This window comes from Eucyclogobius newberryi, unplaced genomic scaffold (genome assembly GCF_026437365.1).
Source record: "Eucyclogobius newberryi isolate DKJ021-1_F unplaced genomic scaffold, fEucNew1.0.hap1 SCAF_5, whole genome shotgun sequence".
Classification (NCBI taxonomy): Eukaryota; Metazoa; Chordata; class Actinopteri; order Gobiiformes; family Gobiidae; genus Eucyclogobius; species Eucyclogobius newberryi.
This window is the reverse complement of record NW_027316167.1, coordinates 21,282,520-21,296,446: the sequence shown is the minus strand read 5'-3', so window position 1 is coordinate 21,296,446 and position 13,927 is coordinate 21,282,520. Positions and strand designations below refer to the sequence as shown.

Below are 13,927 nucleotides of genomic sequence, written 5' to 3'. Positions count from 1 at the left end.
AAGTTGTTTATATGAAATACAAGAGTACGTTGTGTTTTTAGTGAGTGAGTGAGTCAATTCAGGTAATAAAAACATATCAAATGAAACATTGAAGGTAATGTGAAGTGTTATTAATGTTATGCTGCACTCATTTTAGCCTCCTTGTAAGTATCATGACCGTATCATATGTGATTTGACAGCATGTGGATAAGAAAACATAGTCAACATAATTATATTTAAGTTGTTGCTAAAGATCTTAGTCTTCTTACGTCTGACAACTTTGATGAAGTTTACTTTTACTTCCTGGTTGGACCACATACATACAGGTAATCCAATAACTGTTACCTAGCAACCAAGGGCAATAGTATATAGTATTAGATAGTAATATATTTTCATAAATTCTTGTTAATGTTGTGCATCTATGACAGAAACAGAGGGATTCCTTTTAAGTCCTAAACATTCCCCCCCAAAATAATGTTTTCACAAACTGACACTGACCAATTAACTATGATAAATAGTAATACTTTGATAAATATTGACCCAATTTATTATTACACAAAATAACGTAATACATTGAAAAACATTCAAACCTGTGATAAGCACGTTAAAGTGTATTCAAAAGCTTACCTGCAATGATGTCCTCCATTTGCACCAATGCTGCCTGCAACATGTGACTGGCATTTGATGCCATGTCAACCAAACTTATAAAACTGCACTTAAATCCAGGTCAGTGACACAAGGATTTGATGAAGTGTAAGTCCTTGATCCCTGCTCTCATGTTGCTCTCACAGTGACTGTAGTGTCTGTCCTGACACTGCAGCGACTTCCCTCTAAACTACCTCCTGAATGTGGCTTCTGGCTCTAAAGTCTCCTCTCATTATGCGGCGACAGACCCATTGTCAGCAGTTTCCTGATTGTGTTGCAATTTGTGTATATTTTTGGCTTACCTTTTGACATGTATCAAAACATCTTAATGTCAATAATTCCATCCATTTCAAGGATGGAAGGTTTTCCTCCATTGGCTGCCGAGAGAACGCTGGGCCATGAGCAGTGTGGTGGTCTGCACCTCATGTGTTCTGTTCCAAAACACATTCAACCATTACTTCACTTTAATTGTAATCTTAAAATTAAAATGAAATGGTAGTAAATTAGAAAGGTTTACTGTAAAGAGCAGTATTATTCAAATGTCTTGACACATGTTCTCCACTAGAGTGCACTATTAGGCCAGGGAAAAGGATATAAATCATAATGTGTCTTGTCAGATATTAGATAATAAGGGAAATGTAGCCAGTACATTTGAGAGTGTATTCATATTTTAATTTCAATCAGGGAATACAGTTTCGGTCTATTCTTTTAGTCTATCTCTTGATCTATTTCCTTTCCTCACCATTTACTGTGTTTAAAGTATTAGGTCTTGAGAAGAATGAGAACACGCTGCTCTCATAATGGTTAATACCCCAACACAGAGTCTATTTTTCAGACAGCCAGATCATTAGTCCTGCAGGTCAAGTATGATGTTCTTTTTAGCTCCACAAAGAGTCCCAGATTCAATGTCAATATGTCCAAATAGTGCAGTTAATCTCAGCCTTTTCTTAAGAAGAATATCTACGGAGTCCACTATAACGGTACATTTTATAGATCCTTTTATTGCCTAACAGCTGTGACATGGTTTTGTGTCCTGTGTTTTTTAACCAGTGCTGTTTAATGCATCTCCTCAGCAGAGAATTGATTGTGCTGAAAATGAGCTGATGTATGGAGCTGATGGTTCGTATGCAGATTGCCTGGGGGGTAGATCCGGTCCCTGTGCCCCACCTGATGGGAGCTGTGATTGCAGCAGGGCCAAGCGCACAGAGGCCGCACGGACGCTGTCGGCTACACTTAACTCTCACTGCAGCAGCCTCCCAGTCGCAACAAATCATCCTGACTCCATCGCTCTTTTTTGGTCCCTGTTATCTTTCCTTAAAAACGTTCAACTTGATCGATAATGCATGGTAGTTTCAACGGACAACTGCATCCATCTGTTTGGCTTTGTTGACTGATTTGTTAAAATATTATCTCGTTATCCATATGTATGACTCCCTGTGGAGGGAAACTCACCTCTCTTTCCGAGAGTGGGCGCAGCAAATCACGACCGTCCTGCTTTTTTAACCACACCAAATCATAAATCAATGTAGACGTGCACATTCTGACTAGTCTTGTCTATTATAATTGGCTTGGGATGAGCACAAACAATACATATGCTATAAAATATAATACACGTAAACCCCTGTGGCTGGATTTTCAAGTTGCAGGTAATAATCTGGCTCAAAATGAAGATATTCAGATATAACGAAATGGCATTCATCCATTACATAACATGACCATGCAAAAAATCCCTGTTCCATTATTGTGAAGTGTTACCTCTTTTTTTCCCATTGCCAAGCGCTGGGTGACTGTCAATCAGACCATTATTAGCTTATAATGGTGAGACGAGAGTGCTCTATTTCAGCCCTGCACCTGTATCTGGATGAGCTCATAGCCTACAGAAATGTGTCATATTCTGCTCCCACTAACAGGCCGTTAACAAGCAGCTGAGCCCACACACCTCTTCTCCCACTGTGACAGCCCACTCCCACCCTCTTTGTCAGCTCTGAATACACAGGCATCATCACACACAGGTAGGCCCGGTGTAATCAGCGCAGAAATGGGTCATAGAGACGAGGGTTTTAGAGAGGCGCTTTTGGGCTCAAATACTCCAGTGATCCCTTTGACTCTGTGAGTGAGCGGTATTATTCATCCATCGCTCAGGCAACAAAGCACGGTGAGCTATGAGCCTTCAAAAACATGAATCAGACAATTCAGTCTGATTGGCACTGAGACAGATGAGAGGGAAACTACAGCAGCATGGAAGATTGCGTGTACAGTAAAGTGCGGTTCAACAGGGGGAGAAAAAGTGTGAATGTGATGTGCACACAACGTGATTTGAGCTCAAACCCGGGAGACCGTGAATCACAAAGATCCTTCTGGCAGGATCAGTCAAAGCCCTGTTGTTTGGGAATAAATATGATTGGAATAAATTGTCTCATTAACTAATTTAAAGCATCAGCCAAGCATCAGCCATCAGGCAAATGAACAAGGCTAAATCAGAGTCAGTTTTTTGTGTGATCCCTAATTGGAAACTTGAACAGCGGCCCACAAAGATTTACTCAACCCTGACAAAACGTACATGAAGAACCCATAACCTGCTTAAACATATTTTTTAGGGAACAATCTTTATTGGTTGTACATTTAACAGATTTCCACATAAGTACTTTTCTCAAAATGTGACTGCATATCAACTGACAAAACATCTTATTCTCAATAAACACATACAAACAGGAAAATATCCAGACCGTAACCTCATGCACCAAGTCACCACCAAATGAAAACAGACAGACTCATCTTGATAAAACGAAAAGAAACAATGTAAAACAAATATCTGTTTAAAGCGGACTGAAAATGTCTGCACATCTTTTAATTTCTTCTTTTCTTTTTCTCATGGGACACTTCAGAAAAGACAATATCCATTATCTTCAGCCATTTAACATGCAACTGACCCGACATCAACAGTGTCCTTTTCTTCCACATTGGAGATTCTTGGATACACGTACAGCAGCACCGTCCCCTGGAAGCTGCAGTCGGATTGGTGACCTTTCGCTGTGCGTTTCACTGCTGTGGGCTACGGGGAAGGAGGGGTCTTCAGGGAATTACACGATCCTCCCTGACTGCTACCTGTGGTTCCCTGGTACTGCAACAGACAAGATCATGTCGGGAGAGTCAGACGTAGACTTTTGGTTCAAACCTTCCTTACTGAGGTGTGTAACAAATGTCAGTTCAGTTCATTTTACTCGAGCACATTATGTTGTGCATTTATTTCATTCCTGTTAATTATGATTACATTATTTGAGCACAAAAGGAGGAGGAAGGAAGATGCTTCGGTACTAAATCTCTAATTCATACACTGTTTACAGGACATTTAATTTATTTATTATATACATTTATCATTTTGCCGTTTCCATGACCAAAGTTACAGTTGCACAATTGTCTAGTTTCCTTATATTTTAATTAAATAAAGGTGCGTTATTTTTTTACATGAATTTACAAATTACATATAAAGTCACCAAGTTTTTAAAATGTAGACTTTAAAATCAGCGCCTTGTGTGATCTTTATATCCTGCTCCGTGCTGAACTATATCCTCAGACTCCAGCTCCATAAGGGCAATAGGATAATACAATGTACATAAAATAACAATACATTATGTACAAAGCTTTGTTTTAAGTAGCATATGGGTAATTTTGGGAGATGATCAAAGCTGTTGTCATGTCAATACATAAGTATTTTAAGATCAAAATCTGAAAATAGCGATGCGATTTTGATTTGTTCTTTACATTTTATTTTACTGCAATATAAATACACGAGTAACATAGTAATAATAGTACCAAAATATTCAGGTAAATGATACACTTACAATCTTATCCTGTGCGTATCATATAACAAAGCATCTTCTCTTCAAAAGAAAAAACACTATTTCTGCTTTAAATGAGATTCAGTTTTAACATTTGACTGGCAGTGACTGTGAGGATAAGCTCCAGATGAACACACTATTTAAAGGACTAGAGAAGGGTCTAGATCATAAATGTGTGTGTAGGAATCTCATTGAAGAATACATTGTTAGCCATAAGTCAGAATGTACTCTACAAGCTGGAAATAGGCTTTGTGCTTGATTTGACTAACTTAACACATTTTTATAAGACCATCAGGTTAAATTATCTCTGATAGAACATATCTGTTCAAACATCAATAGCAGCGTCTGTCCTGTTTAATCAGAAACAGAAGCTTTTAGCAATGGAAGAAGTACTCCATTTTGTTACTTTACCCTTGTGACCTGAAAAACATCCTTATTTACTGTTAGCGCCCTTTTACACCACTGTTTCTGAGAGCAGTAAAATATATTGTTCATCTGTCTTTTCAAACTTCTTTTTTCAGGTTAATCCACTCCAGGTCTGACCAGAAACACACAATTTTATAAAAAATATTTGTAATTGTAATATTTCTAAAGCCCTAACTATAAACAAAATTTAAAAAAAAAAAGTTTGTTGGCCCAATTTTTCATATAAAAGTGCATGTGAGCCGAAATAGTTTTTACGTTTTTACTCTCAGGGTTATGTTAAAGAATAGTAACAAGATTAACAAAGACATTGTCATGTTTGTGTAGGAACAGTGTGTAGTTTGAAAAGAAGGAGTTTCTCCCATTATTACCAAACTACACATTCAGTTTGTGTGGAGAAAATGACACTATAAAGTTGTGATTTCCTGATCACTTAGTTTTCCCTTTTCAGAAGAGATAATTCATACTGAAATGTCTATATTTAAACAGACTTTTGCAAAGAAAGCCGTAGTTTTTCCATTCAATGCGGCTCCAGCTAAACACAAATCATTTCCGCTATTTTTTTATTATATGATTCTTCAGTGTTGGTTTGGATTTATCTACTCGGTACACAATAATCCACATTTAGGAGCAGGATCATCTATTGCCTAAACTATTATCCTTGCAATGCCTCAGCTGTGCATTCTTTTACACATTGGGGGTGTACCTCACATCAGCTGTCAGATGCACTCACCTCCACCAGGGGATGCCAGTGGGCGACAGGTTTGCGTGGATATGTGAGCATTTCATTCCAGTGATCTCGACCGAGGAATTCTGCATCGTTGCCAACACGACAAACTCCAATTACTTCATTATGGCCCACTCTGTTTGTGCCAAACACAAGAGAGAATGTGTGAATACGATTGTGTTCTAAAAACCTTTTAAACACATGCTTAAAATTGTCATCAGTAAACTGCATCAGTTCATTCTTAGTGAGTTTTAACCCGTGTAAACGGTTGAGGCAGAGTAAAAATAGAAGTTAACCGGTCATAGTCCATCACTGCGATCAAAAGGCTGATCTGCTCAATGTTTTCTGGAGGCACATCAAAGACAATGGCCTCATTATAAACGGGATTCAGTGTGTTCCTCTTGGTCGACGTCTTCCTCTTCTTAAGTCGCCGCCCCTCGCACATTAGAGAAACCTTCACATAAGGATCTGTGGATGTGGGACAGGGAGATGAGAGCAAATTATGCTCATATATATTCATGATTACAGCTCTAAAGCCCAGTGTTTACATGCAGTCACAGCTTCTAATTACCAGAAGCACCAGTGATGTCCATAGCCTTGAGATTACGGGCCTTTATCATGGTAATGGTGAGTCTGCCCGCTGTGGGCAGGTAGCAGAGAGAGAACATCAGGTCCCCAAGATCCACGTTATCCTGAAATAAAAAGAAAAACACAACACAGGTCTTACACAAATGCATGTATAATTCATTCATTTGTCATACATTGTTCCAAGAACAATACAATTACTATTACATTTTATATACAGAATACAAATAAAAAATAATCCGACCATTTGCCTATTCGTGGTCTGAATGATAATAATCTGCACTTAACATAGAGTTCCTTCTCTCCACACCTCCGACCACCCAACATGATCACAAACACCAGATTCAGATCCTTTACAATGGAGAACACATGAATGTACATGAATAAGACGTTTATGTTGCAGTCCAGACAGTGAAGCCGAATGAGCCAATCGCACGGTTACAACATCAAAGGCCCCAATCACATCCTCTAAAGAGCTAAGTGAAAGCTCCATTTGACAGAGCCAAACCTAAATTATTAGCTTTTTCCCTTCAGTGACCCTAAATGCCCTTTGGCAGGCCCACCAGTGAAGCTCACTTCCCGGGGCCATAGCATGGCGTACAGACAGGATCGGTGTGCTGTTTGCTCTTTGTTTACTCATCTGAAATCAAGCAGCCGCACAGTAGATCTGTTAAGAGTGCTCTCTGGCCTCAATGAGGAGACGTTCTGTCTAGACTCCTCAGACAGTGATCACCGCTCTTCCTCTGACAGCTCGGCCTCAAAAAAGGAGTAAACAAACTGCAAACAGCACATCCACATTCTCACGCCCAGAGCCAACCTATCCGCGGCTTTACTCTGCCTGCTCTCATTCATATTTATTTGTATTGGAGATGAAATGATTAGGCAGTGTGAGGATTGCTGAATGCTCAATGCTGAATTCTAACTGGTTTTGAAAGACAACAACACATTATTCCTGTTGTAGAATCCCTTCGCTTGCTCCCTGTGCATTTCAGAATTGATTTAAAGATTTTGCTGATCACTTTTAAAACTTGTTTAGGTCTGGCACCAAGTTACATTTCTGAACTAACCCCCGACCCCTACGAGACCCCCGCAGTTTAGATCCTCAGCCAGGTCTCCGTTGGCTGTTCCAAAGTTGAGGCTCCGGACGAAGGGTGATCGAGCCTTCTCGGGCCGGACTCTTCAGCTTTGGAACGACCTGAGGAGATGAGGCTTTGCACCCTCAGTAACATCTTTTAAATCACGTCTTAAAGCTCACTTTTAATCGAGTGGCCGTCTTTTAACTGCTAATTATGTATTTCATTATGGTTTTATTTATGTAATGTGCAGCACTCTGTAGACCTTGTTTAAAAAAAAAAATGCTTAAGATCTTTAGTCTCATTTAAATCGTCCAAACTTGAAATGATGTGCCTTTGAAATAAAACTGTATTTCCATTCAAAGCAGGTTACTAAGTTCGTTCAGAATAAAGTTACATAAAAATGTGTAATATCGTTCACGTTCACAAGCTGTTCAAAAGAACGTCGCATAGTAAAGACATACTCTATGATCAGATCAGAAGGTTTTGCTATTTATTAAAAAAAATGTGGACATTGTGAAGAACACGTTCAGTTCCAAAGCCTGTGCTTTATCTTAGGCGTCTGATCTGTCTCAAAGTCAGAACCTTTTCTATCAAAGTCAAGACACTTCCAGCTGCTTCACACCTGCAATAAAAGCAGGTTTCAGACAGAGAGAGAGACTAGAGCTGGGAGAGGCAGCCGCTCACTTATCACATGCTCCTAAAATAACTCCAAAGCTCACTACTGTCAGCCTCATACAACCGCTCCTAGAGCCAAGGGCCAAGTCAAAAGTTTCAGTTGTTTCTAAAATCCCCACTTTCTAAAACATATTAATTTTAGATAAACAATCCAAACTGAAAGTCGACAGTGGTGGAGTAGAGATGCTGTCAGATCGCAAGACAAAAGGGGAAAGATTGATAAGATTGTAGGGAGAAGAGTAATGTAGTTTACAGAGAGTGGCACTGGAGGAGAAGGATGTGAAGGTGGATGGATAAGATTATACTTTGCATGTAGACAATAATGTTGAGTCTGAAGATGCGTCGGAACTACACAGTCAATAATGATACGATTTCGAAAGTTCAGGTTGTCAAACGATATCTGATCAACAACACAAATGTGAATTATCACTCTATAAATAAAAGATATCAAACTAAACATTTCATTGTGTTCTATCCAAAGAGAAAGTGCTTGTGCATCACTGTGCACAACATAGTCCAAATGCTATAGTCTAAACCTTTTTCCATCTTCCCAAATTAACTTTGTTGGCCATATATTTTCAGCCCTGATTGACAGATGGATGAGTGGGCAAGATCATTCCACTGAAATGGCTGCGGTGCCGAAAGGACATTTGCATACACGGTGGGAATGAGGAGAAAGAGGAAAACATGGGTAATATCCCTACAGGTCATTTTTATTAGTATTAAATTGTCACCCATGTGCATATAATCTATATTCATTACATAAATCACCCACTTTAAACTTTTAAGTATGAAGATAAGTAACTAATTTAATATGAGCAGTTTAAAGACTATTGTCGCAATGGCCTTTTATTTCATTGTTCAAAGACATTGATCAGTTTCTTAGATACATTTAAATTTTCCCCCTGAATTAAATGAATGAATTGAATGGAATGACTTTCTTTTATCAATTAATTTCTATAAGCATGAAAAGTTGGTCACATAAATATTAACGCTTGTGAGTGACTGAGCCTGCAGCAGGATGAAACTCCCACCTGAATCCCACACTCCCCCTTTCAATGGTCAATGGAGACCTTGTCAGGAGAAGCCGAACTGCCGCAGTCTATAAACTTATGCCATTAAGACTAAGGGCAATCAATTCTCACCACTTGACTTCACTAGAGATGCACACAGGCCTGCACACTTTATATTGTAGTATCGCTGCTAAGATTCAGGAATAACTTCCCTTGTAATCAAACTCTTGTTCTTTCTGAAGGAGAAACGCACTGAAATGACTAAACATATTTTGTGAGATTGTTTCTGCCTTTGAGTCATTACTTCAGAGCATTTTTCAAAGCAACATTTATAGATTTTTCAAAACCAAGTAAAGTCAAGTACAATGAGAGACACATTGATGTTCAGAGTTTGACTTTTCTTGGTTTCTCTGCAGTCGAAGAGAGTAACCTTTGAGAAGTAAAAGAAGCCGTCTGTTTTACTAAACGTGTTGAATCCTTTGACTAGAATAGTGAAAGAAACTACAAAAGAGTACAGTTCCAAGACACCTCTTCATCCTGCTCTGCTCTACATTAAAAGCCATAAAACTGATGTCATGCTGAAATTCATATGCCTTTTATATTAACACTACATAGATCAAACACCAGCAATAAAACATCTCATGCACATTAATCCGATTGTCTGTGTGAGTGTACATGAGCTTTTGAGGGAGTGCTGCATTATGAAAACTCTTTAGTATGATAGCACTTGAGAGATAAAGGACTCTATATGTCATTTGTTTTGTTAGGAGAGGTACAGACTTACTGAGGAGACGTATTGAATATCGCGGCACAGTTTGGTCTCCCTGGGGAAATCAGCAAGATCCAAGAAGTTGTCCACCACCACTTGGCCAATGATATCATGCCGTGAGAAGCGGTCAAAGTCGTAGACCGTAAAGTGTAGCTTACGAGTGGGAAGCTCAGAATATGCCACCGGGAACAAGAAGACCTCGTCAAATATTGGATTCAAAGTTTTTCTATGGACTTTAGTTTGGTGCTTGGTCTTCCGGTCAGGCAGCAAGTAGATTTTTACATACGGGTCGGAAGTACCAGAGAAGTCCTTAGCGGGGAGGTTCTCAGCTTTATGAATTTTGACGATTAACTGTTCCAGGTCACAGTCAAATTTGAGGATAAAATTGAGGTGCCCACAGCTGCCTCCTCTGCGGTTACCCTCGTCACTCTCCAGGGAGCGCTGTTTGTACAGCTCCGGCTTTAGGCTCCCCAAACCCAGACCCATCCCTGTGAGAGAGTCCTGTCTCTGGAACTGAGCCACATTGAAGTCTGGGTTAGACAGGTTCATGTGTCTTCGGATGGAGCCTTGTCTGTAAATCAGATAGAGATGTACTTAATATGCATTCAAAATAATATATATGACTGAATAACACTATCTTTGTTATCAGAAGAAATTACCCATTTGACGAAGGCTCCGTGGTCTGCCGCTGTATTCGTGGGGTGGTGTGGACCCCGTTCTCTCTGGTCTTACACTCGGCGTCCAGAGGAATGTCTGGAGATGTGTGGCTGATCTTCATTGCTGCTTCGGCAGTGGCTTTGACCACAGGAGGCGGGGACATGGGGGACATAGGGGCCTCCACAGACACCACAGATGCCACAGGAGTGGGCTCCGGGGCCATGGAGCTGTGAGAGGACTTACGGACGCCGTGTGGGGGCGGGTCTACTGCCGTGTATACTGGCTGCCTCGCGGGCTGGGGAGGCAGAGGGCTCAGGGTGGGGATGAGGAGGTGGCCTGCAGCATCTTTGATGGTGGAAGACAGGCCACGCTCCCTCCACGGGATCCAGCACAACTTCCATGATACAAAGAGAGAGACTCCAAACAGGGCCAGGCCACAAGCAGTGACTACCAGGGACAGCAGGCTCACTGACACATCTAAGGAAAGGAAAAGAGAGTGACGTCACAGTTACTTTTGTAACAGAAATAAGAAAGGAGAAATACTCAAATTACATACATTTTTATAATAGTTCAGACTGTAATCTGTGTCCTGTGTAAACAGATTAAAGATCTAATGGACTGAGAAACCTGCTGATAATCCTGTCCCATGTTTTTATGTAGAGTCTTCTTCTTTTATTTTATTTTATTTTTTCCTCCTACCTTTGAAAAGAGTCAGGATTAGTATAATATTCTGATAGCAGTTAAATCTCTTATCTGCCCCCCCACATGCAATGTTCCATATGCAGTCATATTTCATCCTCCTCAATGATAACGCAAGAAGAATGATGCGTTTGAATCAAGGAAAGATATGCTTTTTCATTCTGTATCTTTAAAAAATAAAATAATGTCTTTATATTTACATGAAGTGTTAACTCAACCAACTGTTTAGTGAAAGACAGTTGCACTGAGTATGAATGTAAATGTAGAATTACTATTATTGATCTCAGGTATAGTCGAGGTTAAAAAGGTATTGACAGACAGTAAAAGCTGTATTAAAGACTTAAAGCTTAAGTGGCAAATGGATGCTGTGAGTGTCAGTGCATGGCACTAAATAATTCTGCATTTATTTGCATCAGAGCTTTGTTGTCAACTATCAAACAGAGATGATCTGATGGTGACATTTCTAGACTGTGTGTTTTTCTCTGCATATAAAGATGCTTAATGTATGCAGTCTATAGCCGGACGACATTGAGTAGGTTTAGTTTAAGTCTTCTTCTAATATAGTCACAGAAAAGTGTTTTGTGTGAATATTATGTAAAATGTGTGGTTTGCTGCAATGTTTGTGAAATCATCACCAAAATAGTGCATCTAAGTATATATCTTAGGTAAATGAGTAAGAAGTCCAGACTGCAGTGTTCTCAGAATTCACTAAATGTTTCGCTTCCAAAAGCAGCATTATCTGTGTCTCACTCAGCGGGTCCTGGCTGAAACATAAGAGACCATGCTGAAGATCCACCCCAGACACAGGCGGTGTTGTACATTATTCTAAAGGGACTCTACAGCACTTGCTCAGCAGACTGTCTGTGTGTGGGCACCCCAGTGTGCTCCTAACAGACAAAGTGTCCTCTCTGAGCTCTCAGATTCCTCCAGCTCAAAGAGCTGTATGAGAATAGTGTGCAGAAATGTGAAGAACTTGTCGTGTGGGGACACTCAGCTCACAGTGTGGCAGGCTGCAAGAGTGGTGCTTGGATGGAGGGAAATTATACAGTCCTGAAGGATTTGGAGATTGGATTATAAAAAGAAAATATAATGGGCTTATTTTAGAGCACAGGACCTAAGGAGGTGCAATAGTGTAGGAGGCCAGGGAGTGTTGAAAAGGCAATGGTTTTAAGTCTCACATTTTCTATGTGCAACACAAAACAACTGCAAATGTGTTAAATATCTTCATAACAACACAAAAAGGATTTGCATTCTGAAATCCTTTGCAGCAACAGGTTTGTGTATATTGTTACCTGGTACTGCAAAATAGTCAGATATCTCCAGTGTTTGGTTAAAGCGCAGGATATAACAAATTCATCATCACTACAATCAGTATAAAACAGCTCACTGGAAAGTATAAGCAGCCAAAAAAGGGGAAAATTGTCTCATGCTCACTTTGAAGCTGAACATGTGAATATCGTGTCATAATTTATTGTTAGATGTAGAGCAACGCTGATAGTTGTACCTCATGCTGCTCATCACTTGCACCTCCTCCTGGCGGTTATACAATGTGCATTCACCTGTTTGCTGCGCGCACGGTTTCACGAGCAGTGGAAGATTTGATTCGGTGTAACTATAAATAGACACTACGCCCAGACTGTGAATTACTAATGGGCCACGTTAACAGTCATTCAGTACAATGCATTATATGGCGGTATCACAATCACGGTTAAACGTAGGAACATATTTCGAGCACACGACTTTGGCTTCACTTCCACTTCAGTTCATCTCAATGCTTCCAGTGTAGTGCATGTGTAAACCAGAAGAGACGGTCTCCTTACCTGAATCTGAGTAGCGTGGCCTGGCGAGATCTCGGAAATAGTAAGTGAAATCCAGGCAGTTCTCGTTCGGCACTTCCCCCCTGGAACAAAGGTCTGAAAGGAGTTCAAGTGCTTTTCGACAAATCTCGTCATCTCTGTCTCCAGGCATTTCCCACCACCAGCATCCTTAAAAATGAAGAGTCTCGTGTTTTACCAGCGCATCCCCTTTAGTACAATACTACGCTGACACGGGAGCACTTCTCCAGCGACACGCCTACCCAAACGACTCAACCGACAACGCCACAGTCAATTACGATTCTACTTAAAGTACCACATGAAATAAAAATCCTTTCTTTGACATAGAAATAGAATATGAAGACTTAGTGTTGGGTTATAGCTGCGCTTTCACTCGCTGGTCTGGTTGAGAGCCACCGGTTGAATCCACGCGTGGTCACTGCGGCGTTGTACGCTTTCCATGGTGCTGAAAGAGTGTGCGCGCACACGCGCTGCAAAGCCGGACTTTCGCCACAGTGAATTCCCGCAGGCAATCAACTCTCTCTCTCTCCCTCCCTCCTCGTGGTCACGCGCATTGAAGAGCCTGAGAAAGTTGAATACGGCACACAAAAGAAAAGCAACGGACGCCCAATTCTAAGCACGGCAAATGTGGGATTTACCGTGGGTGAAAGGGTCCAATTAATCAGATGGGTTTGAAGGGTTTAATTTGCACCCTCTAACGAGGAAGGTTTTCACACAAAGAACCTTGACCCATGTCAAAGTGCAGAGAACCATTTGATGCACACAGATAGTAACATGTTCTGACTTCAAGGTGTCAAAATGTAATTTGTGTACTATTGTTGATGTGGGGCATGTTACGTAAGAGCTGTTCCCGCATCACTATGGGGGCTTCACAACCTTCATGGATTTTTGACAATAGATCTCCCCGTGGACCAAATATTGATCACATACAACAATCCCTTTGTTCATTATGGTGGATCCAGCATGTTCCATCCATAATGTTCTCATGGGACTCTGCAGTAGTAC

General features: G+C 40.4%; 1 protein-coding gene across 1 annotated transcript; it reads right to left on the bottom strand.

Annotated features, from left to right (window-relative positions):
• Positions 1-3,212: 3,212 nt before the first annotated feature.
• On the bottom strand, positions 3,213-13,402 carry syt9a (synaptotagmin IXa). The gene is made up of 7 exons (XM_072464559.1): positions 12,908-13,402; positions 10,391-10,865; positions 9,747-10,302; positions 6,185-6,305; positions 5,910-6,081; positions 5,620-5,749; positions 3,213-3,745 (listed from the first exon to the last, which is right to left on the bottom strand). Exons 1-7 carry the CDS (start codon positions 13,053-13,055, stop codon positions 3,677-3,679), a joined length of 1,671 nt encoding a protein of 556 aa, XP_072320660.1. The 5' UTR covers positions 13,056-13,402; the 3' UTR covers positions 3,213-3,676.
• Between the last annotated feature and the right edge of the window lie 525 nt (positions 13,403-13,927).